This window comes from Rhipicephalus sanguineus, chromosome 3, assembly GCF_013339695.2.
Source record: "Rhipicephalus sanguineus isolate Rsan-2018 chromosome 3, BIME_Rsan_1.4, whole genome shotgun sequence".
NCBI lineage: Eukaryota > Metazoa > Arthropoda > Arachnida > Ixodida > Ixodidae > Rhipicephalus > Rhipicephalus sanguineus.
Window position 1 is genome coordinate 201679714 of NC_051178.1, and position 26392 is coordinate 201706105.

General features: G+C 46.8%; 1 protein-coding gene across 1 annotated transcript in view; it reads left to right on the top strand.

Moving 5' to 3' along the window:
- Positions 1–26392, top strand: part of LOC119388122 (lachesin) — a 194280-nt gene that overhangs the window by 43020 nt on the left and 124868 nt on the right. The window contains exon 2 of the mRNA XM_037655767.2: positions 13651–13843. Coding sequence (XP_037511695.1) covers positions 13783–13843 — 61 coding nt within the window. The 5' untranslated portion in view covers positions 13651–13782. The remainder of the gene's footprint in view (positions 1–13650; positions 13844–26392) is intronic.

Genomic DNA, 26392 nt, shown 5'->3' on the forward strand with positions numbered 1-26392 from the left:
TGGTGCTGGATTTATAGAAACACAAATACAAGCGTGATCTTTCATAACGGCTCAAAAAGGAATCAGTGCAACCGACTCAGAAGAAAAAGAAGTTGGCTTTCGTCTTCGAGCCGTCTTAGGCAAATTCATACGTGGTCGTGTGATTTCTTTCTATTTAAAATGCATAACTTTAATCCTGTTTACTTTGAGATTAACCGAAGTGGTTAACTAATGAGCGCGTCATTCCCTTAAAAGCGGCAGTACTTCGGAAGTTAGTCCGACTGTGCGGGGAGCGCTCCATTTTTTCATAGTGACTGGTTCGCACACACACGCGCGCGCACACACGAGGGTGACCACAGTATGATGAGAAATGAATTGTCCCGCTTTCGTGCGCGGGTGTGCAAGCCCCGTATTCGCGGTGGCACGGCCCGTCGAAAAGCTCATAATTGCGTGATTCGAGCGCCCATCTCAATCGCCGGTTCGCAAACACAGACTCACTCGTGACAGACCTGCAGCGAGTTCGTCGTCGCGGAAAGACCGCCCCTTCTCCTACTCCCCCATTTCTCTCCGCGTGCTTTACCCACAGACAACTTTGTGTCCCGCGGCATTGCGTTCCCATTGTCGAGGGTGAACGCATTCAATCAGCGCTCCGTACCCCGAACGTTACCCCTTGGCCTGGGCACTCAGGAGCCCCGCTTTTGTGCTCATACACCGAAAACCAGATGGACGTGCCGCGTCGGTTGTTTGCCGATAGAGAGAGAGAGAGGTCCCGTCTCGACGTCCAATATCGGCGGTCCGCGCTGCCGCGTTGGGTTCGAGCGTTTCGCGGAACTTTGGGCTGCCTACGAAGCGTAGCTTCGCCTGCGAGGAGACGCTTTCTTATGCAACGTTTGTGTAGTGCAATGAAGGAGCTGTCCGTCGCGCAGTCGGCACTGAGCCGGCCGTCTCGTCGGCGGCTGACGCGGAACAAATACGAGAGACCCGACGGACGTCGCCCTCGTCGGCAGCGGTGCGCCGTAGATGGCACTCGGAGAACACGTCCTGCTTTCCGCGGGGGGTCTCGAGAGATGAGAGCCGAGTAATGGGTTGGCGCGCATTATCATTACTGCAGCGCGCCGCCGTCGTTACCATTAATTTCGTCTTGCTATTGTTGAGAGCAGCGCCGCGAAAGCCAGCAGAAGAGAATGTGACTGTTTGCGCTGTGCCGCGGACAGGATTGCGTCACCGTGAGCTTCGAGCGAACCGCAAAGCTCTTGGGATCTATTAACGGTCTGCCTTTATCATTGTTATTACGCTATACTTCATCAGTGGTAAGGACGTATCGAGGTTTTTACGCTTTCGTCAGCATTGCGCCACTGTCATTTTTCTTGTATTGTGTCTCTTTTTTTCTCTCTTTTGAATTTACGACGCAACGCTAAGGGCAGGTATCAGCTTTTTCAGTTTGCCCGTTTTAGTATTGTCGCATAATTGTCCAAAGAAACTTCTTCATACGCCATGAACATATTATTCGACTACTCCGTTAATGACAAAGCAGAGAGAGAGAGAAAGAGAAGAGGAAGGCAGGGAGGTTAACCAGAAAGTAGAATCCGGTATGCTACCCTGCGCTGAGGTTGGGGAATACGGATTGAAAGAAAGAGTGAGAAAATAAACAATAAGGAAACAAAAAAACAATCACTACCACACACACACAAACACACGAGAGCGTTCCACCCAGAGGCGTTCTGACAGCCAGTAGATTGCAGGAAGCCTAGTATCGCTTGTAAGGTCTTCTTCTGCGCAATAGTAACAAGTGCCCAATACGCTGACAATATATCGATGATTATTAAGTGCCGCATTACACTTTAATGGATGCAGAGTTGTATCTGCATTGCCGAGGAATCAACGTGCATTAGCAGACGGAAACAACAGACTAAATGTTATGCCTAAGGGCAGACTTTCGAAAATAAAAAAATAACAGCCGTTTTGTTGTAAATCGACGTGAAAGGGCCCCCATAACGTAAGGAGCAATTAGAGCTGCGAGACCTAATGAAAAGTAACGGGGATGACCGGAACTGCAGAAGACATCGAAATGAGGCGCACTTTCTTAATAAACAGAGCAACTAGTTCACTCGGCTGGCGTGGTCGCCAGGAAATGGGCACAAGGGAGGATGGAATGAAAGAGGTGAAGGAGAGACCTGGGATCGGAAAGTTACAACAGCAGGTAGGAAGGGCCCATGCATAGCAGTCAGCGTGTGGAAGCGGCTACAGCAAGCTTCTGCAGCGGCAGTCCCCAAGCGGACAGTCTCTCCAGGTGTTCGAGATTAGCGTGCGCTCAAGGCGACGGGCTGGTTTGAGCGTTAACGATGTGTCCGAGACGAGGAAGACGACTCGATGGTGCGTACACATTGTGGCACCGTGCAACGCTCCACTATGCGCGCTTCATTTAAGAGAGAGTCGGCGGCCACCGCCATTTGCATACGTCCGGCAGCGCCACTCTAGGGTCCGGGCCGGAGGCTGCGTCGGGGTCGTGACGCGTAATTAGAGAGCGGCTCTCTCTCCTCCGCTGTCTCCGAAACCGCTTTGCGCTGCGGCGACGGACGTCGCGACTTCTCCCTTCTCTTCGGTCCTTCTCCGCCCGCGTCCCCTTCGTGCCCAGCCCAGCGCGGGCATTCGGAAGCCTCGCGGCCGCTGCCCGCCTAAATATCACCCGCGGTCTTCCCCTTCGTAGCGCGACTCCCGAGACGGTGACTCGGGCACGGACGGTTGCGCTGCGCGGCGTGCTAGAACGCGGTCGTTATTTACGCCCTCTCCCCTTACCTCTCTCAGCACGTCTCGTCATCCTTTCCCCCCACCCACCTGCATCGTCGGACCGGTCTCATCTCTATTAGTGTCCCCAGGACGGTGTCCTAAACGCTCACGCCCAACTTCGTCGATTCTCGCTGTTCTTCGCGTTATGATGCCCTGTACCGTATTGAGAAAGAAACAGAATGAGGCGCAGAATTACTTCTAAAGGAAGGCATGGAAGTTACGCTGGATTTCATATAAAAGAATTGAAACTTCCTTCACAGTAATTTGGGCAATTCTAGCCTCCTGAAACGATCACTCCTTGGCGGCGAGTATTGCAGAAAAATTCACAGGTTTTCCGCTGATATCTATATTATATCGACAATTTATTATAAAGAACAAAAGAATATGTTAATGGAATCGGATTGGACTTCAAATATTCTGTCCTTGGGAGCCCCCTCATTAGGCCATTATCACAGGGATGTCCACTCCGCTGTTGAAGGAGAAAGTGAAGAAATAAGCTTTATTGTACAGAAAAATTCTCAATTGAATCAGGTCAATTTTGACGTTTAATTTGTAAATTACCAATATTAATTTTCATTCATTATTTTAGACTTTCACATTGGCCATAAAATTAATATGTGTCCAGGTTTTTTTTTTTTGCGAACTTATTCGTTTCTCGGCTAATCACGCAGGGTTGGTGTCAGCCAGTGATGTAGGTCATCATCTTCGTCGTGATCATCATTGGCTAGTAACATGAATGGTGCTCCGATCAAGGGAAGATTAACTTTCACGCGACAGATTGTGCGTGCAGCCTTTACTATCAGGCTTAGACTTATTGCGGATCGCCTTCAGTAATAAGAGCAGACTCCCATAATGACACCTTTCTACGGAGACAAGCGCGGTACGCAGTAATTGCGGAACGGAAGCATCCCATTTTTCAGTGGTGCGACTCTCTGCCACGAGCGAAGAAGCCGAAGAAGGCGTGGCCGGCACGACAGACTCGTTCATACGCGTCTTCCTCGTGTCACTGCGAAAGGTACGCCTCGAGTGGACGGAAGGCGTTGACCTCTACTATAGACGAAGAGAGAGAAAGAGAGGCGGAGGGGTGTGCGTGAACACCGACATGGTCGTCGCCTGCGATCATCTCCAGGCTGTCGCCTCTTCTTCGGGGACTACACACAGCCCAGCACGCAGGAGAGATCGCTGCTCGTCGGGCCTCGCTCCAACGCCGGCAAAACGTATCCACACGCGGCGTGCTCCCTTCTGTCTCAGGCTACGAGTCCATTAGACAAGGCACGAAGCAAACACGAGCGGACAGAAACGCTCGCGAGGATGGGCGTCGAAGCCGCTGTCTCTGGGAAAGGGGAGCCTCCTTGCGAGGATGTCCTGCGGCGCAACGTGCGGAAAGGAGGGCGATGTTCCGCTAGAGGGGATGAAGGAAAAGCTCCGGCGTGTTTGCCTGGGCCGAGAGAGGAGAGACGATGCTGGGATCCTGAAATGATGGCGGCGCGCCGCCGCCTTCCCCGCGAATGCTTTCAGTCAGCGGGACGCCCTTCGCGATCGACACTGCCCCTCCAGCCTGCTTGCTTGTTGACAGTGTCTTCCTCATCTGTGCCCTGTAGGAAGCACAGCCGCTTGTTCCTTGTGTTTCGCCTCCGCTTTGTTTCGCAGCCCGCCTCACCCAAAGTGAGACCCCGCGAGCCTTTGCTTAGCGTGCTTCAGTCTGGGCTTGCCTCACTCTATTTGGCCCCGCCGCTCATTTCCTCTGGCTGCTCGTCGCTGATGTCAAGGATGTGGGTGCAGACTCAGGGGAGGTTTACGACAATAGAGTTGCCAGTTGCGAGGTCTCCTGGGGCAATGCTTCTACGACAACCTGCGTGGAAGTAAGACAAGCCACCTAGTCATCTCGAGGCGCCTAGGTACTCGGCAGCTTATGCGTTTGGCGCCTTGCACGACGTTTCCGGCTGAATGGCGCAATGCCCGAAAGATTATTAACGGTGCCCATGTTCACTGACTTTAGTTGTGTTGAGGAATCTCGCTGCAAATTATACACGACTGACAGCTTCAGCGACGGTATTTCTAGCTCGCGTTTTCGTACGACGCATGTAACAAATAACGAAACATTATTTTATGGCTGTGCCACCATTCACCTTGTTTCTGTGTGCTTCTTACGACGCTTAAAATAGATGATGATGATGATGGTGATCTTTACCGGTGTCTCCTTTGAAACGTGCGGACGGCTAGTAGCCATCTAGCCTCGTTTACATTGAGGTGTTGATTCATCTATGCACACGAGCATCCGATCACCTTATTTTTTCCCCTTATGCAATCCTCTATTTCTGTGATACACTGGTTACATTTGTAACGACTCCCGATGGAAATGGTTTAGTAATGACCAAAATGGCAGACATATGTAACAAAGTTAGATGGAGTAAGTGTCACTTCACGTTATCATCAACAGATCTGTAACAACGGTGATCACGAAGCAATTTGCGAGCTTATTGTATTGCTTAATAATAATTTATCCGGTTTTACATGCGAAAACGACGATATGCTTATGAGACATGCCATAGTTGTGTGTGTGTGTGTGGGGGGGGGGGGGGAGGGGGGCTCCGAATTTATCTGGACTACCTTACTGTCTCCCTTATAAAACGACCCCGCGCTCAATATACGTGTTCTGAAATTTTATTATCAGTCTCTCTCTCCGTTACACGGCAGTGAAAACATAGCGTGCCATACTATTTCCGACTTATGTTTCTCTCTCGACTCTCCTTTCCTCTTCTGAAGAGGGTCTACCATCAGCAGCAATGGCTATCGTAACGCTGTCTGACACCTCACGCCGACGCTCATAGGATCTTTTACTTTTCGTTCATACTTGTCGCAAAAAAAAAAAGAGCGACGAGGACAAGAATAAGAAACGGCATCCCGGATGAAATAAGGTGGAGCACGCCGGGCAAACAAGAAAGAAAGATAAAGGCATAAATCCACTCTTGTCATTCCGAGCACGTCTCTCTTAGCAGCAAGGATCGCGGGGCGTTCGTCGTATTGGGAATTAATGCCTAAATCCATATTGATGGACCCGGGAACCGTCCGCGCGGTGGCAGGCCAAAACAAGAAGACAGTATAGAAGTCTCCTCGGGAGATCGAAAAAAGACGAAACAAAATAGGCCCGGCATCTCGGGAGCAAAGAAAAAAACCGTACTGTCCAAAAGCATCGAATCCCCGCTGCCAGGCCTGCGTTGCCAGTGCGGCGATATCGTTGCGTATCGGTTTGCCTTTCCCTCTGAGATATGGTTGCTTGTTTCTGCTTCCCTCTCTGGTATCAGTGTTGCCAGAAGACACCTCATTTGGCTCTTTCCTGGCGTCGCCTGTGAAGCGTGCCCGAAGGTGTTGACGTGTGGGTGTGTCTGGTACCCCGGAGAGGTCCATAAAAGCGTATCGTGCCCCGCTTAAGCCTGATGTAGCGGAATATGAGCGCCGTTTTCCGGACTGGTTGTTGCTCGCGGCGGCTGTTAGACGAAACACCATGGAGCACAGGTGTCATCGCTCCGCTTGTATCTACGCGCGCGCACATTCGGCAGCGTCAGCATCCGAAGTGTGATGTTTGAGCTGGGAAGAAAAAAAAATAGTTTAGCCTCCAACGCAACGTTAATGTCAGTTAGGGCGCATTGTGTCCTCTGGAAGGAAAGAATGCGCAGGGGGACAATGTAAGTGTGGGGAAGAAGGGTTTCTAACTTGCAAATGGAGAGTGGTTAAGTGAGGATGTGTTTGATATAACTTCCAGGCTTACATTAAACGGGCAACTTGTACGCGAAGTGTGCAACTGCATAACTGGCTTCATCATCATCTTGTAATTAGCATTGCTCGACGTAATTAAGTGCGTTCGATTGACTTAAATAGCTCTTATAAATAAGTAAATATACAAATAAATAAATAGGCCTTGGCCTTCGCCTCGTGTGTCCTTGTTTTTGGTGCTCTTTTTACAATGTCATACCGACTCGCCCAACAAACAATCCTTTTAAGCAGTTAACAAATACATTTGTAAAGATACACAACAAATGTTTCTCAGTGATCTCCATTGACTCGCGTTCCGCAATAAGCGCGCCCCGCGACTCAGTTGTCCTTTGCGTCGGCGTCCTAGAACGGGCGGGAAACGCCCAACCAATGAAACGGCCGAAAAATTCTTAGTTGCTTGCTTTAAGTTTACCTTAAATCATTTCCCTTAACTGCGCGGGTTGAAAACTTGAAGAAAGAAGCGAAGGTTTGAGCGCAAACATCGCAACGCTTCAGTGCACAGCCCAAGGTGGCACAGCCCAGCTTTCCCTTCAACGTAGTCTTTATGTGGTGAAGCACGATTTAAAGGCAGAAAGAAAGCTGAAAGGTTTTGTTTTGCTTGCTGAAGGAGCGCGCTTCACGGTAACCTAGGTGCAAGAGCACGAAACGAACGCATTTACATTGCTTTAAATAGGCTGAAGATCATAGTGGTAACAATTATATGCGGTAATATTAGGTTGGGGTTACTTTTATGGTAGTGATACAAGTCCTTAAAATAGAACTATGAGAGTCATCCGCTCTCGCTTACCTCCAGGCAAAAAAAAAAAAAAAAAAAGGAAGCAGGGGGTGCGTAATTGTCCAGTACAAGCCTAATAAAACTTTTAACGCATCCTAATTTTGCTCGAATAGACTCTTTAATAATGGTTCTAAAATTTTAAGCGGTTAGCTCGTGCTTCCATCGCACTTCGCTCTAGAGGCAACAACCTCGCCATGGCTTGCGGGAGCGCTCTGCCCAAACCTATACGCTAACTACGTTGTCAGGCACGTCGCTCCGGGGGGCTTAACGGGACATTTTACTTAATCGTTGCATATTTTTTTCAGCCCTTCATCTAGCTCGGTACACGCCCCTTAGTGTATCGGATGACCTTTGGGCGCACACGATTTCCTGGTTAAAGCTACGTCGCGTGCCTGCCCTGGATACATAAAGATTAAAAGACTACGGACAAGACCCCCCTAGGCAAGACGGGTTTATTCCCGCTAGCCTCCGGTGAATAGACGGGTGAGCGCAGGCTACGTCGCATACCACGTAAAGACAAGGGGGGTACGGGTGGTGAGGATTGGGGGAGTCCTACCTTGCACTGTGCATTCCTTATTTCTTTCTCGAGTTTTGCCGTTGCCTCCGTCTCCGCCGCTTTTCAAGCTTGATCGTTTGCAGCCGTGCCGGTCTCCCCCTCTCCTCTTTGGGCCCGTTCTCTCTCCCTTTTAATGAGCGCTCTGTCGCACGCTAATTAAAGCCCCTGAATAACGGCCGACCCCCGACACAGGCGTGGAGCGAACCTGATTCAGCCGGCAGCGCTCGACAGCCTCCTCTCCCGCTCCCTCGCCACGCTCTGCTTTCATTTCCCTAACTTCGACGACGGCGCTCACTTCGATCACACCGGCGGTGTAGATCGAGCCTGCGGCGTCAGGAGCGCGAGGCTGGACGACGTCGGGAAAAAAGCCTGGCAGATTTTGTTCGCCTTATCTGAGAAGCGAGCGTCTGCGAAATGTGCGACTGTTTTCCCTATTGAAGCGAGAGGTTGTAATACGGCTTCAATTTCGTTTCGCATTTCGGGCGAGTAACCATGCCGCTAAATCGCCCGCGACACGATTACTTCTTCGAAGAGGTTGCAGAAGGCTTTAGTACACCTATAGGATCCCTCAAATAATCGTAAATTACCGCGCCATTGCAAGACTAGCGCGTTGCGAAATAGCTGCTCCTGTTTGTGAATATAGAGTGACGTGCCTTCAAAAAATGCGTTACGATGCCCAACGTTTGTTGGTTGTGGAAGCTGGACCGCTGTCATTTCGATAAGATATGAATCGCTTAACAAAGTGGCTATAAAGAAAAGGGTTTGATATCACACTATTCTATAGAATACGGCTCTAATATTTTTTCACGACCAACGCAAACGCAGTACGCACGAACGTGCTGTTGAGAAGCCTGTATAAAGAGGGGAAAGCGACGCTGGTGTAACAAAGCTTAGTTTGAGATTCGCCCATATAGGATTTATTTATCCCCCGCCTCGGTGGTCTAGTAGTTATGGTGCTCGACTGCTAACCCGAAGGTCGCGGAATCGAATCGCGGCCGCGGCTGCCACATTTAGATAGAGGTGGAGTGCTAGGGGCCTGCGTACTTAGATTTAGGTGCAGGTTAAAGAACCCAGGTGGTCATAATTTCCAGAGCCCTCTACTACGGCGTCACTCATAATCATATCGCGGTTTTAGGACGTAAAACGCCACCAATTATATATTACATAGGATTTATTATCTATTTTGCTTTAGTTTAATAATGATGCTGGTATCTCAGCAAATCTGCCCTGTTTGTGAATTGCGTTGGGGCAGTATGAAGGGGCACCAATAAAAGAACAAATAAATGCAGACTGCATAACTACGCGCGTAGATACAGAATCACGCTGCCAATAAAAAAGAAGCAGAACAAAGCAAGGACCACTCACTCTTCAAGTGTCTCACCTTCGCGTTACTTTCATCTTGTTCCGGCGCTGTGGCGTGACACGGGAAGCGTGGGAGAAAAGAAAGTGAAAGCAGGTAAAGAAAACGAGAGGTGTGGAGGTAGGGTGGAAAAACCATCAAGCCACCGTACCTTCTTTTCTTCGATTGCCCTTCCTGTTTTTTCTTTCTTTTTTTACCTGACGGGAGTCAACAGGTGTGCGAGCCAGGTGCGGTCGAGAATCGGCACGGGGTGAAAAAAGAAAGAGAGCCGACGAAATAGAAAAAGAAAGGAAGGGTGTTTCGGAAAACGGGAGAAACGTGAGGCGAGGAAGAACGGAAACCGATGGACCCTGTGGACTGAAGACTCTCGAAAAACACTTTGGAGAATCTCCAGCGCCGAGGTGCCCTTAGCATAGCAATTTTCCGCGACACGACTTTCGCGGTTTCCTTTTTGGGCTTCTTTTCGCGCCTCTACGAGTGCCAGCGCTTGCGTGTTAAAGAGATTTCGTTCGCATTGTACGGATGAGAATATCCAGGAAATAGTGGCATTGCGGTGCGGTGAGCGAATCAAAGCTGGCCCCTTTGGAGTCATTCCTCCTGTGACTGATACATTGGCGCAAAAGCAATGAGCAGCGCAAAATGTATTCAACGCTTACTTCTAGTGCATATGAAAACTTTACATGTCATTTGCACTCAAAAATAAATAAATAAATAAATAAATAAATAAATAAATAAATAAATAAATAAATAAATAAATAAATAAATAAACGTAGACAGAGATGTACTAAAACCGAATCCAAAAGAAGCAATGACTTCCTTTCGACAGTCCTCCTAGTTAGCAGGTTCTTGTTTGTAAAAGCGTGACTGACAGTAATAAAAATTCACATAAAATCTACTTTTAGAGTTGTCTAAGTGATGCGTAAGCGTAGAGTTTTTATGGTAGATTGCTGCTTTCTCTAGACAGCTGTCTTTGGGCAACATCGGCATGGCATCTTCTTTCTAGCGTTCGTAGACGTCCTGACTGGCCTGTTTGGGATATGGAGTGGAGAAGCCGTTGAAGAACTCGATACCGTGGAGGTGATTAAAAAAAGGGCTTTATTTAACACTGAGTGAGGCCATTCTGACCCTGCTAGTAGTCCGATGTCCCCGTTTCTCCTCTCGTGCTCACTGATACTTCTTTGTCCTCTTCTGTCGGATCGCTGGCGCTCGCGATGGAAACAACACGGCCCATTGGAAGGCGGATCACGCGATCGCCTAAACGCGTGTGGGGGCATCGAATTTTGGCAAAATTCGGAATTTTCCATTTGAGTACAATTCCGTTTGTCAGCTTTACATCTTGTCCTGCAGAGGGCGTTTATTTTACTACCACGAAATTCGAATGGAGCATTTATAGTGTTCTTTTACATTTCTTTTGTACCACAGATAAACGCATTGATATGTTTCAGATATATCGACATTCTGTAAGCGTGGGTATGCAGCACAGTGATTAAGACATTTGGCTTTGGAGCGTGGCGGTTCGAGAAAACTTACTTTATTAGCAGCGATGCTGTTCTAGCGCGGCGTAAAATGTGCGGCCGTGCCCGAAAACTATCATCATCATGAACAGGTATGTGCCGCAGAATTTCGGCAGATCCCACTGCTAAACGCTACGGCGTGGCCTGCAATAATCTTGAGAACGAGCACAGAAAGATAGAGAGAGAGAGAAAGGGAAACAGACAGGGAGACGGAAGGAAATATATAAAAAGAGAAAGAGAAAAATTTTTGCCGAAAGAAAATTCTTCACTAGGCGGGATTCTAACCCGCGTAACCTCGATCCGAAGGCGAGCGTCCTAACCACTCGGCTATTCCGACCCGCTAGCAGAGCATAGCATAACCAGGTATAGTATAGTGAAGCAAAGGGGCGGGAAAGGGAAATGAGCACGAGGAGGAGGGGAGAGAGTAAAGCTCAGCATAGAAAGAATGAGAAAGAGAGAAATAGAGAGAAAGCAATGCAGAAAGAAAAAGAGAGACAGAGGGAACATCAACGAAAGAGAGAGAAAGAAGCAGAGAAAGAGAAAAAAAATATAGAAAGAAAGAGGAAGCAAGCATCGCGTCGTCTAGCGACCTGATACCACACCGCCTAGTCAAGCTGCGTATGCTCAGTAGCTAAGCCACGCCCACCGACGGAGACATCGCGCGCAACCCCCGCTCTATAGTGCATAGTCTGGCGATCGTGTCCAGAGAGTCATGGGGCGTCCTAAGAAAGTGCGTACTCCCGAGGAGGAAGCCGCGCATCTCGAAGCTAGACGTTTCGGTCGACGGGGAGTACAGCGGCGACGGGCCCGTGCTTTTCAGTGCAAAGCTTTGCGCGACTTAGGGCAAACTTCCTGCATTTTTTATTTATTTATTTATTTATGGTGATGATCGTCTTAAGTGACAGAGGGGCAGACATTTTCCTGGTTAAGTCGGCAAGAAAATGCTTACGTATTTATTCATTTCGACGGTTCAATGCGGATCCTAGTTGTATTAGTAGACATTGGTTAAGGACACACAGTAAGCCAGAATATAATACGACGATGCTGCATGTACTATGTGCATTTTAAGGGCATTTAAAAATAAATAAATGATAGGTTACTCACAAATAGGCATCGGCTAGTTTTTATGGCGAAATACCATTACGGTGACACCAATGAAATCCTAATAAAGTTTGTGAGATACATTGTGACGTTTGAAATAAAACCCCGTTATTTCGATAAAAAAAAATACCTTAAGCTTTTTGAAATCGGCAAAACTTTGTGAAATAACTAGACAACGCCAAATAAACTGCCTCTGACGTTGTCTTATAATAAGATTTGATTGCGGTGAATATTGGTAGAGCCAGGGTCCTTCAGTACGAATGACCCTGGTGTCCCCAGCCTATATATGAGCCTCTAAATTAGTCTCGACGGCTGACGCACTCAGTATAAAATAAGGTTGGTCCAAACAAAGCGAATCTCACAAGTATGTAAATATAGCCTTAATTATGGCGTCTTCGTTGCCTCCTCTCTACCGCACAGCATTTCAGCGTCGGCTGTTTCTGTGATCTAGTTGTTGGTAATGCAGTATTTTAGCTCACATATGTCTATAATCGTTGATTGTGTATCGAAGAGACAAATACCATAGTTATTGCAAGAATGAAAGTGATAAGCGTTTAGTGCTAGTTATTCAAGAAAATATCTGAATATTGCCTGTCTTGAAGCGTTACGTCCCTGGATTTCTGCAAAAGTGTTGCCCTTTTGGATTCAGTGCTCAGAGGTAAGGGAGTGATCGTAACCGCTCCACCTGACTCGTCATGAAATTTCGAGATGAAACATTCTTGAACAAGTTGTAGCCTTGAAGAAGACAGGGCCGCTTGTCGAAACGTCAGCTCCAGCGGCACCCCGTGTTCAAGAATTGTTCATCTCTTCAAGCTTTCATGTTCCTCTGAATTTCTGTCTTATCATAACAATTAGTTGTAAATAGCACCTGAATTTGCCGTATTCCCCTCGCATAAGTATCAGCAACTGCTTATTTCAATCTGTGGTATTATCTGCAGGAAGAAGAAAAGAAGGCTGTATGAAAGATACCGCCGCAACAGACACATTCTATACAAAGCTGTTATCCGGAGGACATTAGCTACAGAAATAAAAGAGCTGTTCGCACATTCAAGAGCGGGGACAGTGTCTCTCTCACGCTCAAGTGCCTCAGTGCGGAGACAAAAGGGCGGGGTGAAAATACAGGAAGTAAGGAAGCACGGGAAAACGAGCCGGGAAGAGGGCGAAAAAGGCAAGGTTGTGGGGGATGGACGAAAGGCACGCGCGGTTTGGCGTATAGCGGCAGCGGCGGCGCTACGATCGCCAACCCCGCGCGCGGGCGCGCGCGCGCGCCGCCGAGTCCTCAGTTTGGGGCACCGCCCCCCTCTCCCGATGCGGGATAAAAAGGGACCCGACGGTCCCGATTCCAGTAGCGGAGTGCACCGGCTGCCCTCAAGCGGAGCGCGGAGACGTCGCCCCCGCGCGCGCGCCCGCCAGACAGAGCCGTCAACATGTGAGAGCCGCGGCGGGTGTACCACCCCCACCTCACGCCCGGTGTCTCCGCGTGTGCAGTGAGTGCGTGCGACGCTGCCGAACGTTCGTCTCTGCGAGAGGAGACAGGTCGCCCCGGTGGAGGACGTGTCTATCGCGACTTCTCCGAGACCGGCGAGAAGAAGCCGCGTTGTCACTTCGCATTTGTCTGTACTTTTCGTCTCTATCCTTTTGTTCTCTCCCGTGGACAAGCAGTGCTTCGGTATCGACTTTTCACGTCGTCCGTTTATTTTTCTTTCGTTTCCTGCCAACTGAACCGAACCGCAACGATACTGTTCCTGGACGAAAAAAAGAGAGAAAATCTACTGCAACGTCTTTTCGTTACTCTTTTTTCCAGTCTAACCGGACTGCTCTGGTGACGGACACTGTCTCTCTGAAGCCGGTGACTGTGCACTCTATACTGACGTCCCAGCGCTTGGGCGAAGGTGTCGCGTCGAAAGACGAGAAAGACGGAAGGACTCGCTCCGACATGCCAGGGATGAGACTTCAAGCGACGCTCACGGTCTTGCTTGTGCTGCTGGTCCCATCCGGTACGTTCAGCCAGTTTTCTTTCGCGCTTAATAGGGGGCTGGCTACATTCGTTAAAACCTAAAGAAACTGCGTGGGCGATTGGGGAGGTTTGTGTGACGGATTCACCCGCTTGTGCGAGGGATTCTGTCTTGGGGAAGCAAAGCGACATTACGCTAGAAAACCAGCTAAATTCTATATGAAATGACCAGAGGTCTTGCGGATAACGCATCAAGCTTGTACGTTAACAAAATGGTCAATCGTAATTTTATCTGTAGTGGACCGATAATTAGGCACCACGCAGACATGACGAAGAATAAACTGGTCTGGTCCCAGCTACGTTCCGCTGGCTCAGAACATTCTCTGGCTAAACATCGGACTAAAAACTGCCTTAGATTACGTTACGTTATTTAAACATCTGCTTCAACTGCAGGTAGAGCTCTTTTTTGTTATTCTCTTCTCATCTTCCAGATTTCGGAAGGATTTGAATTTAATATGTCGCGTGTTCTCTACGCCGAACTGACATCTTCTTCGTTGTGGTATCTGCAAACACATATTTCTTTGTTGATCAATCCTAACTGCCGAATCATGAGTGCCGTATGACGTGCGCGAGGCGCAAGATTAGAAATACGCTAGCCAATTCGGTTCCTTTTTGAGGAGCAGGAGGTGAGGGTTGTTCGATATTGTGATGAATTATAACAGCTCTTTTGCATCCTCCATTGTGCTACGCTGAGGGCTGTGCTTGTGGACGATGAACAATGCGCGTTTGTACTTACTCAGACGTAATGAAGTAGACAGCATAGATAATTTTCAACGAACAAGAAAACACGTGAGAGCAGTGATACTCGTGCGAGCAAACGAAAGCTTAATAATTGCGGAAAGGATCAACGTTCCTATCTATAATTTGATGTTCAACGATTCATTCCTGAACACTCATTAATGGCGCTGTAGCTAACAGGCTCCAGACTTCTAGAAGTTCTGTCCTCTCGTTGAAAGAAAATGCTTGCTGTAAACGTAACTTTTTCAATCTACGCGAACACAGAAGTATGCATTAGACAATCGCGGAATCAACCTGAACGGCACCGCGTTGAGTTATAGTGTAAGAATATAGTGTTTAAAGTAGATAAAATTTCAGTAAGCATTTGGAGCGAACATATTGATGAAGTAGCGCACAAAAGACACGTTCATGCACATTTTAAGAAAGACATAAACAAGCCTTCCGTCCTTGTTTTGTTTTTCTTTATGTGGGAGTGAACGTATCTTTTGTGCGCTGATTTATGAATATAATGTTAATTTCTGGGGCTTTACGTCCCAAAACCACGATATGATTATGAGTTGTGACTATCTGGTGTTGCTTAACGTGCACCTAAATTTAAGTACAGCTTCATGAAGAGCATGGCTCACCAGCTAGCCCATCAGTATATCTTAAGTGGTAGCGTCTTGCTTGTGCTATAAATGCGATTGCATGAAATTGGTACGTCGGAATATTTCCTAGCAGCACCTTGAACAGCAAACTTTATTACAGTAGAGAAAAGCATCAAAATTGTGCACAAGTAGTTGTGTGTACAACATCTAAAGAAATTAAAAACGCTTTCTCACACAAGGTGTGAATTGACGTATTGTTTCTCTCTTTCTCTGTCTCGCTCTAAACGCTGTAGTTTTCGCTCTTGAAAGATAGGAGCTATATGTTTATGTTGCGTAGCAAAATATGAGAGGAAAAAAATATCAAGGAGTAGCCAGCACTTATTTATGCGCCAACATCTCTTCATATCATGTCGATAAAATATATTTGGGTCAATTCTGTTTTTTGTCAATCCTTGGTGTCTTTTATTGAATAGTGGAAGTAACGGGAAAAAAGAATACGAAAGTCTTTTTATAAGTGGAATTAACCTTGTTGAAACCGATTCAGCGCTTTCCTGAGCAGATAATCTAAGCTTCGTGCACAGCTCTATTAGAAGACCAAGAGATGAAGCTGTTTTTCAAACAGATTAACTAATAAACCCAAGGAGTTCTTTAAGCGTATAACAGTTTTTGGTTACTCTCCTTATGACCTTCGGCATATTGACGAACTTTTGGTTCATGAATCCTCCGAGGGACGTTCGTGTGCTTACGCTCTCTGTGATTATTTATGAGGCAGTGATATATTTTTTTTTCATTACTACAAGATAACACTCCGACACGATAGCTGCGCATGTTCTCTCCAGAGCACTGTTTTTTTCGACGTGTCGAAGCATTAGCTATAATACTGAAACGGCCTAGCGTTGGCACCACAGTTAAGACATGTTTTAAAAAGTATAAAACGACATTCGTCAGCACCAAGTTTAGGCGATAACTACACACCGGCGAGCAAGTTTTTACGCCTCTTTGCAGATGTTTTCAGAGCGGTGCGCTGTTGGAGAAACAAATATCTTTGTGTGCATATGACCGCATATTGTCATTATCTATCTCTAAACATCTAGAGAAAAATCAGAGAACTCCACCCTCTGTGCATTTAAAAATTGTGAAAGTGGAGCCAGAGGAAGAGAAACAAACTTGAAACTCGCGTTGCGCCACTGACACTAAAATGTTTCGCGTCGTAAAAAATGCTCCATTTGTAAGCTCCGAAATGTACCCGTGCATCGACACCCAACAAATAAAGAGGGGGGGGGGGGTAAAGTGGGTCATTTATTTTCATTAGTGGTCAGCAAAAGAGAAGAGAAAAGTGCTTCTCAAGAGTCATCGCTGATTCATCCTCCAGGCCACATTTAGCAGGTAACGATCAGTGTTTACATCTGTTTATGGTGGAATCCGTAGGACTATTCCAGACAGTATAATATGAGCTATAAATGGAATCTATACGCATTTATTTAGCAAGATAATAACACTGAACGCATTTCTTTTTTTTATTTTTTGCTAATGCCACGGTTGGTATTTGTGCCTACTACGAAAATAAAGAAAAAAAGAACGAAGGTACCAAGAATGGTGCACGTATGCACTTGAGAGAAAGTCACGTCGCGCCTGACTCTGTGAAGTTTTACAGCATCGTGGTGGGGCCAAATAACCTTTCTTCAGCGCGACTATCCCTTTGTCTTCTCAAGTCTGTTATCGCTGTTTCAAGTCTGTTATCGCTGTTATCGCTGTTATCGTGTGTGTGTGTGTGTGTGTGTGTGTGTGTGTGTGTGTGTGTGTGTGTGTGTGTGTGTGTGTGTGTGTGTGTGTGTGTGTGTGTGTGTGTGTGTGTGGTCTGTGGTGTGGTGTGTGTGTGTGTGGTGTGTGTGTGTGTGTGTTGTGGTGTGTGTGTGTGTGTGTGTGTGTGTGTGTGTGTGTGTGTGTGTGTGTGTGTGTGTGTGTGTGTGGGTGCGTGCGTGTGTGTGTGGTCACTGGCGTAGAGCGCGAATAAGGTTCTTACCGATTGTCGTATTTGAAGTCTTCCCCGCAATACGCGAACTGCTTCATGCAAACCGGCAATTTGTTTGTTTCAAATGAGTACCTCATTTGTAAACGCCAACCAAATGAAACTGCACTGTCAGTTTATATGTAGTTGTATCACCATCCGTTTCGGCGTTGCAACTGCACCGCTTACACGACAGCGATATATATATATATATATATATATATATATATATATATATATATATATATATATATATATAATAATGATGACTTAAAGTGAGAGTATAGTTATAAAGAAATGCAGAAAGGCTGCCCCAGAGGTTGATCCTGCCAACCAACTTGCGTTTAAAGACACGGAAAGGGTAAGCTTGTCGTTTACTATATACATCAGGTAGTTTTGGCCCCGAAAATGTTTATCGAATGCTGCCTCCACGAGGACGTTACACGTGAAGTATGTAAATGTAAGAAGCACGAAACAAAAATAAGAAGATGGTAGTAAAATTAGCGAGGTCACGCCGTGAAGTAGGCAGAATGTTCAGTGTTCGTCAGGCAAACTCTCTGTCTTAAATTAGGTACTTGATAAAATTCGTACATAGACTTGCGCTTGCCACATGATGAAGACTTGCGGAGTGAATATATCGCGACACACCATCGGCTTCTTAATAAAAAGCTGTAAAAGCCGGAAACCTTCAATGAGCCAGTTCTCATATCTCTGTAAGAGACCCGAAAACGCTCACAGACGAACGCGCTTTGACACGCGGGCAGCCCCAACCCGTTGTCACTTTGGGAGCAAGGAAGTCTTGGACGTCCTGCATAATTAACGGCTTTCCACTCTCTGTCGTCGGAGAGAGAGCTAGCCGCTCGGGCCTCGCCCGCTTCCATTGAGTTATTATTACGGCTTCAAGCTGTCGACGCGAAACTTGGCGACGCTCCACTCTTCCTGGTTAGTCACGGGCCCAGCAACAAAGCATTGTCCTGCGAGACGAGCGAGATCGAAATACACTTATAGTGTGTGCCTTCGTTTTGTTGCTTTTGATTATGACAGCAGCTGGTTAAGTTATTTCATCTATGGACAGAGTCTCAGATTGATGACAATTTCACGCTAATATGCTGCTGGAAATTATAACAGAGACAGTTAGCAAGAGCTAGATACGTATCGGAAGCCTGATGTAGTAAAGCGTACGTACAATTACGCTTTCTTCAAAGATTTCTTGCTGTGGTGTTTCCGTAATGTTTACAGATTAAGTCGATGCACATTTGCTTATGGACGCAGTATGGATTAACGGTGAATGACTCGATGTAATGGCTTTTGCCTCACGTAAGGCCGAAATCTGACAGTGAGGCATATATACCAGAATCTGAACTTTTTCAATAAATTTCAGTGTTTGAGAAGCGTGCAGTGTACTCTTTCCATGAGCGTAATAAGGGTCTGGCGCCGAACACCGTAACGTCATTCAACTTTGCACTGGAAGGAAAACGGGAGAGAGGAAAGACAGGGATGTTAACCAGTTTGGGGGGGGGGGGGGGTGATTCTTAAAAGGAAGAAGGAAATGAAAATGAAAATTGGGTGTAGAGTGCACGATAACTGTCTCTCAGCATAACCGGTATGCTACCCTGTACAGGGGGAAGGGATGGGGGAGATCGAAAGAAGAGTAAAGAAAGAGAGAAAGAGAGGGGAACACACACGCACACACATAACGTCACAGCGCAGAGTGGCAGTCTTGTGCGGTATGCGGCATCATTAAAAAGTCTACAGCCGCTCGTGTAAGTCTGTTGTCCTTAGGAAATTGAGCAATGCCTTGAACATACTGACATTCTGATGACCCCGCATTCAGTCTAGATCCCATTTCCTCAGTCATGACTGGCGAGATAACTCTTGACCTTTGCCGAAGTTGTAAAGCATGTGCGCCGCTGGTATACTGCGGCACACCAGAAGAAGTGGACTTCATTAAAGAAAATGATATAGACAATACTTTATCAAATTAAACCTTGCATGAAACGAATCTGTCTCGAGCGCTAAATATTCATTAGAGAAACGTGCGCGTCACTTTAGGGAGAATATACTCGAGGTATCACATTACACAATACATCTTTTTGTCGGTAAACTTATTTGGATAGCTTGCATAAACAATGTGACCTTTAAAAACTGTTTTAGAATGTTGTGTACGGATCAGTTAGAATTTTCTCGACCTTGCACTTTGACAGGATAATATTTTATTCTATTTCTTTTCCCAGAGGCTATATAGTGCGCCATTTCAGAGCATTGCATATTAGACATGAGGCGTAGGACCGCTTCGGGCTCAATTTTGACGCTGCGTAAAAGGAGTCTGCTGTTACTCAGTGCGTTTGCTGAAACCTGAATTAAGAATTGGAATAACGAATTCAACATATCTGTTTGAATTCGCATCATAGTGTACGTATAATAATATATTTCCATATATACATTAAATTGCAGGCACGCGAACAGAAACATAGGCTGCCATGTACACAGATAGACTCGTGTACTTTTGGTTATTTTTTTTTTTTCATTTATTTTCTCTCACTTCCTCACTTCCTGTTTCTCTACGTTCAAAGACCGATGTATAAGTAAATAACACGCACACACACACGCACGCGCGCATGCACATACATACATACATACATACATACATACATACATACATACATACATACATACATACATACATACATACATACATACATACATACATACATACATACATACATACATACATACATACATACATACATACATACACGCGCGCACGCACAAACACACTCACACTGTGCTGTAACGTCAAGGGAACGAGCGAAATGGAAGCGACGAATCCATTGCCGAATAAATTACGCTCATTTTCATTGTTCGTTCCGGTAGTAGACCACCACGTTTCCTTCAAATGTCGCGGTCTTGAGGAAATCCTGGCCTCCGACAATCCCTATACTCCCATTATTCCCTGGTTTGTATGCTTCTTTTACCCCCTTATATTCCGCTCTGACTTGTCTCGGAAGCCTTAAAGACTGCGTCGGTACGCTGTAAGACGCGTGGTTCCCGCTTCCACAAGAAAGAAGAAATTGACTTTTCCTTCGCTGGCAGCACCGAACTCGGGACGAGAAAATATGCGCTGGAGGCAGTTGGTTATAAAGCTCAGCTCCGTATAAGGGTGTTGAAGGGGCGCACGAAAGAAAAGAAAGCTTTTAAATTGCAAATCTTATGTTAATGTCAGAATCTGCCCTCTTTCTTTTGTTAGTGAAGGCAGCGTCTGCTTCATTTTGTTCTATTTACTGCGTTCTCTCGCTTAGGAAATTGTATCCCAGACTTTGGCTTGTGTCTATGCATGTTTCTTTCTCTGGCACCGTAATAACAGTTGGTCGCCGCGAGTTCTGTATCTCTACATGTCTCGTCACGCTCGGAAAACGGAGGCGAGAAAGGGGGGGGGGGGGAAGCTCGTACGCGACGCGTGGAAAGAGCGGCGCGGAGATAGAATAGAGTGGTTTAAATGCGGCATACACAGCAGAACGGAGGAAACGGAGGTGAACGAGGCATGCAGGGAGGAGTGGGCGAAACGGAGGAGAGACCAGACGTTGCGTCAGCAATGAGGAAGTACGACAGAAGGAACAGGACTTGACAGTGGTTCCGTTTTCTTTGATTCCTTTGCCTCGTCTTGACCTCTCTCAGGCGGTTGCGTCGAGGGGAGAAGCTACTGCAACGAAAGCAGCGAGCGCGAAGCGACACAGTGAAAAATACCGCTCGTATAGACGGAGTTGAGGAGTTGGAGAAATAGTAGCAATCGGGGACGCAAGCCTAAAGTGAAGCTAGTACAAAACAAACACGATAGCGAGTACCTACTGTATACGCAGTTGGGAAGGATGATCGCCTAGGCGGAAGACACATTCGGAAAATGAAGGCGGAAGGGAGCTGCCTGAAGAAAGCGCCAGGAATTGGAGAGGGAGGGAAGTAAGGAAAGAGAGAGACGCAAGGTTGGCGTCTAATTTGCATGCGGCGTTATGTATGCGCCTGGAAATATCATCCTTTGTGATAGCTGTCCCAACATTCCTTTTCACGCCGCCTCGAGCCAGAAGGGAACCCTAATATATTTTGATAGAGCTCCCCTGCCGTCAGGCGCCGCATGGAAAAGCGTTTTGTGTTACCAGGCTCTCTCGCTCGGATACGCGTGACTGTGGAAGCGGCAAGACGTCGACGGCGGCAACAGAGAGTGGCGCACTGAACGGCGCTCGTAAAAAAATATTCGCTTCTGCAGGGCGCGGCGTCGGCCGTCCCATGACGCGCGCTGTCTGTCACGCAGTCTCGTTGCCGTTGGTACTGCGGAATTGCTCGCATACACGTTGGGGGGTCCGCGCACTTGTGAAGTTTGTTGCTGCTGCTGCTTGTGATTCGTACGAATTTTTGAACTGCGGCTGCGCAATGCGGCGGCATGTCATCGTTCTCTCGACTGAACAGTTTTATTTCTGTTGCTGTGCTCTTTCGAGCGCGTGTGTTCGTGCGTGAATTTGTTCAACTGCGCAATCTTTTCGATCGGTTTTCCTTTAAAAAAAATTACGTTTTTTGCGTCCAAGGGAACGTTAAATGCGAGCTTTGTGCCACCGATGATGGCGCATGGTGTTAGCTGTTTGCTATGTATTACCATTATTTTTGCAGTCCGTCGGCTCTTGTTTCGGAGTAAGGTGGAATATGGCCAGCTTCCGGTCGCGTGACCACCTCCCATTTCTTTCTTGTGCTGGGCGATCGAGCCTCAGTGTATGCGTTACTGCATGTTGCTTCTGTGTATTCTTTTTTTTTCAACCTTTATTTCCTCATTTCATTCGTCACTGTCTCACATGCAGCAGCATGACAGACCTTCCGTTATGCTTTCATTACGCATTCACTCTCTAAACAATGGCTTTGCTCTTTCAATTTGTAATCGCAGGCATTCAGTCATTCGATTCCACAGCAACGTACCACGACATTATGATAACTTTCATGCAGATAAAGGATGACAAGGCATGGGTGAGTGCTTGAATGGCAACCAAAGAACTAGTGTTTAACTACTCAGGAAAAGAAGTAGTTCTAGGTTTTGCCTGGAAAGTCTGAAATGAAGAACCCGTGCTTCCACAACCACGTGGACATGTATTGCAGAATGGTCAGTTTTTAAATGCCATTTTAACTGCGAAATACACATTTTTCACAAAAGCTAGAGGCTCTGCGCTCCGCGTTTCGTCCTCTCCCATTCGACTTTGTGGGATTAGAAATTTTAGCTTGATGGTAAACAATTACGCAAAGAAAACGGCGCACACAGAAGAATGGGGACCAGAGCAGAAAGCTGCCGGTGTTGCGCTATGGAAGATGCGATGTCGTCTATGCCTTGGGCCTCGCTTTGTGTGCGCGCATTTTTCTTTGCGTAATCGACTGCGTGCAGCTACAACGTGCAAAACAGAAGAATATGGCAATTACCACCGGTAGTGCACGTCCGAGTTAAAGCGCTTTCACTTTAATGCAAGCTGCTGTGAAAACCCTGGCAGTCGTTAACGGGTAGAAAATTGATACGGCATTGCGAATATGCAGCGATGTACTTTTTTTATTTTCAAAATTCAGCTCTACAAAACTGTTGAATGCGCAGGCAACGAGCGGCCGAACAAAAGACGAGGTCTCGTAGACAACGGGGCCGTGCCAGCGAAACGCGGCCACCAGGTTGCAACAAAGGCGTCGTATAGGCCAAGGCTCGAACTGGGGACCCTCCTTGTAACTGAAGAGTCTGTTTACTCAAGCTTTGACGGAGGATCCAGTGTCGTCGGCATGAAATTTCCTGACAAAGGGACAACAGTAGCCGAACTTGCCAGAGGATCGCTACGGCTCGTGTTATAGGTGCTCCCGACACAGAGAGCCATTGCAGAGATTAAGCTGTTGTCCTTTTAATCCCCGTTGTTGGATTAACGTGCCCCTCAAAGCCAGCAATTCTCACAATGCAAAATCTGCACGTGGACGGCTAGTCGAGTCGGGCAGGGTTCATTGTACTTACAAAATTCTAGTAGCACAACGGGATTAAAAAAGCAAGACAAAACAAAAAAAAGCTGTAATATAGCGTTTTACACCAAAGGCTATATATCCTATTGGATGGGTTTAAAGAGCCTCTATTTGCGAGCTTTGCGTGGGCTCAGCGAACCTTCAGGTTTCATTGAGCTAAACCTCCGCGGCCTGTGCGCCGCGTTGATTAGAATGTCGTGTAACAGGACACGGTTCTGTACACGCTTTTATCTCCGTAATTAAGGTTCATAAGAATCCACAATTATGGTTTGTATGCGCTGACTTATGAACATGACTGGCTTCGACATATTGGCTATTCTTCGCCATTTTACCGGTGAAAGTGCTGTTCGCAAATTTTTCACATTTGAACGTGGAAACATACATCAAGAAAGCTTCGCTTTAAGTGCAAAGTTTACCGTTATAAGAGCTAGCCAGTGGTTGTCTGTCATATCCAGGCATGGTTCTGGTTTAACGCAAGCGGTGCATGAATTGAAAGGCAGTTTGATTATGCGAGATGCAAGCTACACGAATATTTTTCTTGTGATACAGATTGAAACGAATTGGCAAAAAGGTGAAAAGCTTCAGGGCGCGAACGAACGATTTGGTTGCGCTACATCGCTTTCCGTAATCAACGTATTCGTAGCGAGCCGCCGGGTGTAGCTTGGATATTACGTAAGACTAGGCGCGTCGTTTGAGGAACACGAATACTACGCGTCATTTAAGATTAAGATGGGACCTAAATGTTTTGTTTTTGATATGTCATTTTTTATTTACGTTAACTGTACTTTGCGGGGGGGGGGGGGGGGAGGGGGTTATATCAAGAAAAAGACAAAGACAGAAGAGAGAGTGCTGGACCATCTTAGATTCCACAATTCATGCACCAAATCAAAAACGCACTGAAGTGGGACATACTTTTCTAAGTGCGATTTCGAAACATTCCTGGTTAGGCTGTAAAGGCAAGTATGGTCAGACACCTCTAACTTCGGTTAGGTCCCTTTTCAGAGGGAATGGAGCCTGAGAAAGCGGAGTTGCAAAATTCTGTCTCACCGATCTTTCTGTTGGCTCTCTTACTGTGATCGCGTTATTTCCACGGTATCAAGAGACATGGTTAGATAGAGAGGGAGAAACTCATTCACTGCAGCTGAAACTAGGATGGCGCAAAATGTTTGTACTTACATAAAAAGGACTCGTTATAGCCGAGATCACGCAAGCACAGATTGAGCGCTGCTTCCCGCAAAGGCGGACTAATGGGTTCCACGCCCGTATACCCTCGACATGTTTACCCATTGCCCCTTTTTAATGCATCCACTTGCCATGAGAGCAGACTTTACGCGTTGACATCACGAGCCACTCAATTCGTTCATTCCTCTCCCAACTCTTCTAGCTCGTAAGAGCCCTGCGTGCTAGAAATATGTAAAAATGCGCTGCCACACTAAACATCAGGCGGACAAACAGAAAAAAAAACGAATGAAAAAAAAACAAAAGAATGCGTAGGCTGCGCCCGAGCGCGCGTTTCCGAAAACACGTGTGCTAAGCAGCTTGCGTTGCACGATCGACTAACGCATCGACGTTTCTGAATTGCCTGCCGCGAGTTTTGCTGCGAGTTTGCCAGTGTGTAAGATAAGTGCAATAAACTTAAGCGAAAAAAAAAAGAAGCAGCAACAAATAAACGCGCCGGAGTCCAAATCGCAGAATGATTCGGAGATGGTATAGCAGTTTGCGCTCACACGCCCACGTTGCACGCTTTACGTTTTACCGCTTGCACGCGAACGTCACCGGTGCACTCGCGTTCACACGGAATAAACCCGGCAGCGCGGATTTTTCTCGTCAACGGCGGCCCTCTTTAGTGGCGCGAAACTCAAATAGGAGTTGAAAGGTCGTTAGCGCAGTTCCGCTCTCGGTGTTTGCCGTCCCTAAGAGCAGAGTGATCTATTTTGACTCTCTTCTTTTATTTGATACTTCGCCCTAGAGTATTCCGCGAAAATGCGATACGTGCGTATCCGTGTAAGGCAAGCTGTTCTTCGCCGCCGTTGGATGCGTTTTAGCCGATCTCACGCACACCGCATTTTTAGACGACTGCCCTGATCGCTCTATGTGTAGTTTCACCTCGCCAAATGGGTTTCCATTCACGCGAACGCTCCCGGAATAGAAGTGCACGTGGCAACAAGGCATCAGTCCGTACTCCAGCTTCCAGACGATTCACATATTTTTGAAAGCTTCCTGCCCTTTGATCCCAAATTTCGTTCAAAGGGCCAAACATAAATACGTGCGTAGCAGTTGTATTTATATCAAAGTGCAGCCGCCTTAGCGTCACCTCCGGTGTTCGTGAAACTGACATCGCAACGGAGTGGTGACGCTGGCGCGTTAATAGTAACGAGAAAGGTAACAGCGATCGTTATGTTAGTGCAAACAAGGTAACCAAGTAGGTTAATACCGCGGCACCGTTTACTCCTCGTCGCGATAGAAAATTAGCATACAATGACATGGATGAAATAAGCACTTACAACACGAAATGCCACAGGATAGAAAGCGTTAAATTTATTATACTCTAAGAAAAACAAAAGAGAGTATGTGTTACTCTTTTCGGGGAGTCCTGTCTTGTGTATACAGGGTGTCCCAGCTATCCCGCAGCACGATTTTAAAAAAGAGGAACGGCGTTACGCAAATCAAACCTACAGCATATTGTTCCTAGTACACTAGAGTAGCCACTGCTATTTTTTTCGTTAATGAGGTTTAATTAATTAGTCATAATTATATTTCTAACTCGACAAGTACTCGCCTAATTCTCAAAATGTCAATGAGGCGTATGTAGGCATGTTGAAATGGCATCTAACTGCGCTACTTTCAACAACGCGCTAATTGCGCGCTCATTTTTTCCGGCTGATAATGAAAGCCCGCTAAATATGAAAAATAACACGTGACTACGCTCTCACCCGCAAAGGAAACCAGCGCCCTCAAATAAGCTTACTGCAAACAACCGATTTGCCTGTTGCCTGTTGCGAAAGACAGCGTTCCGCATTTTCGCAAGGGTACAGGTCGGGCACCAGCGATATGCGTGCAATTTCGCTGGGATTCAATCCGTTCGATAGTACGCCACAATCATCCATATGTCACGGCCGACTATTCTCATTGATAACGCGGCAGGTGTTCTGATTACGGCCTGACTCTGTAAAACCAAGCG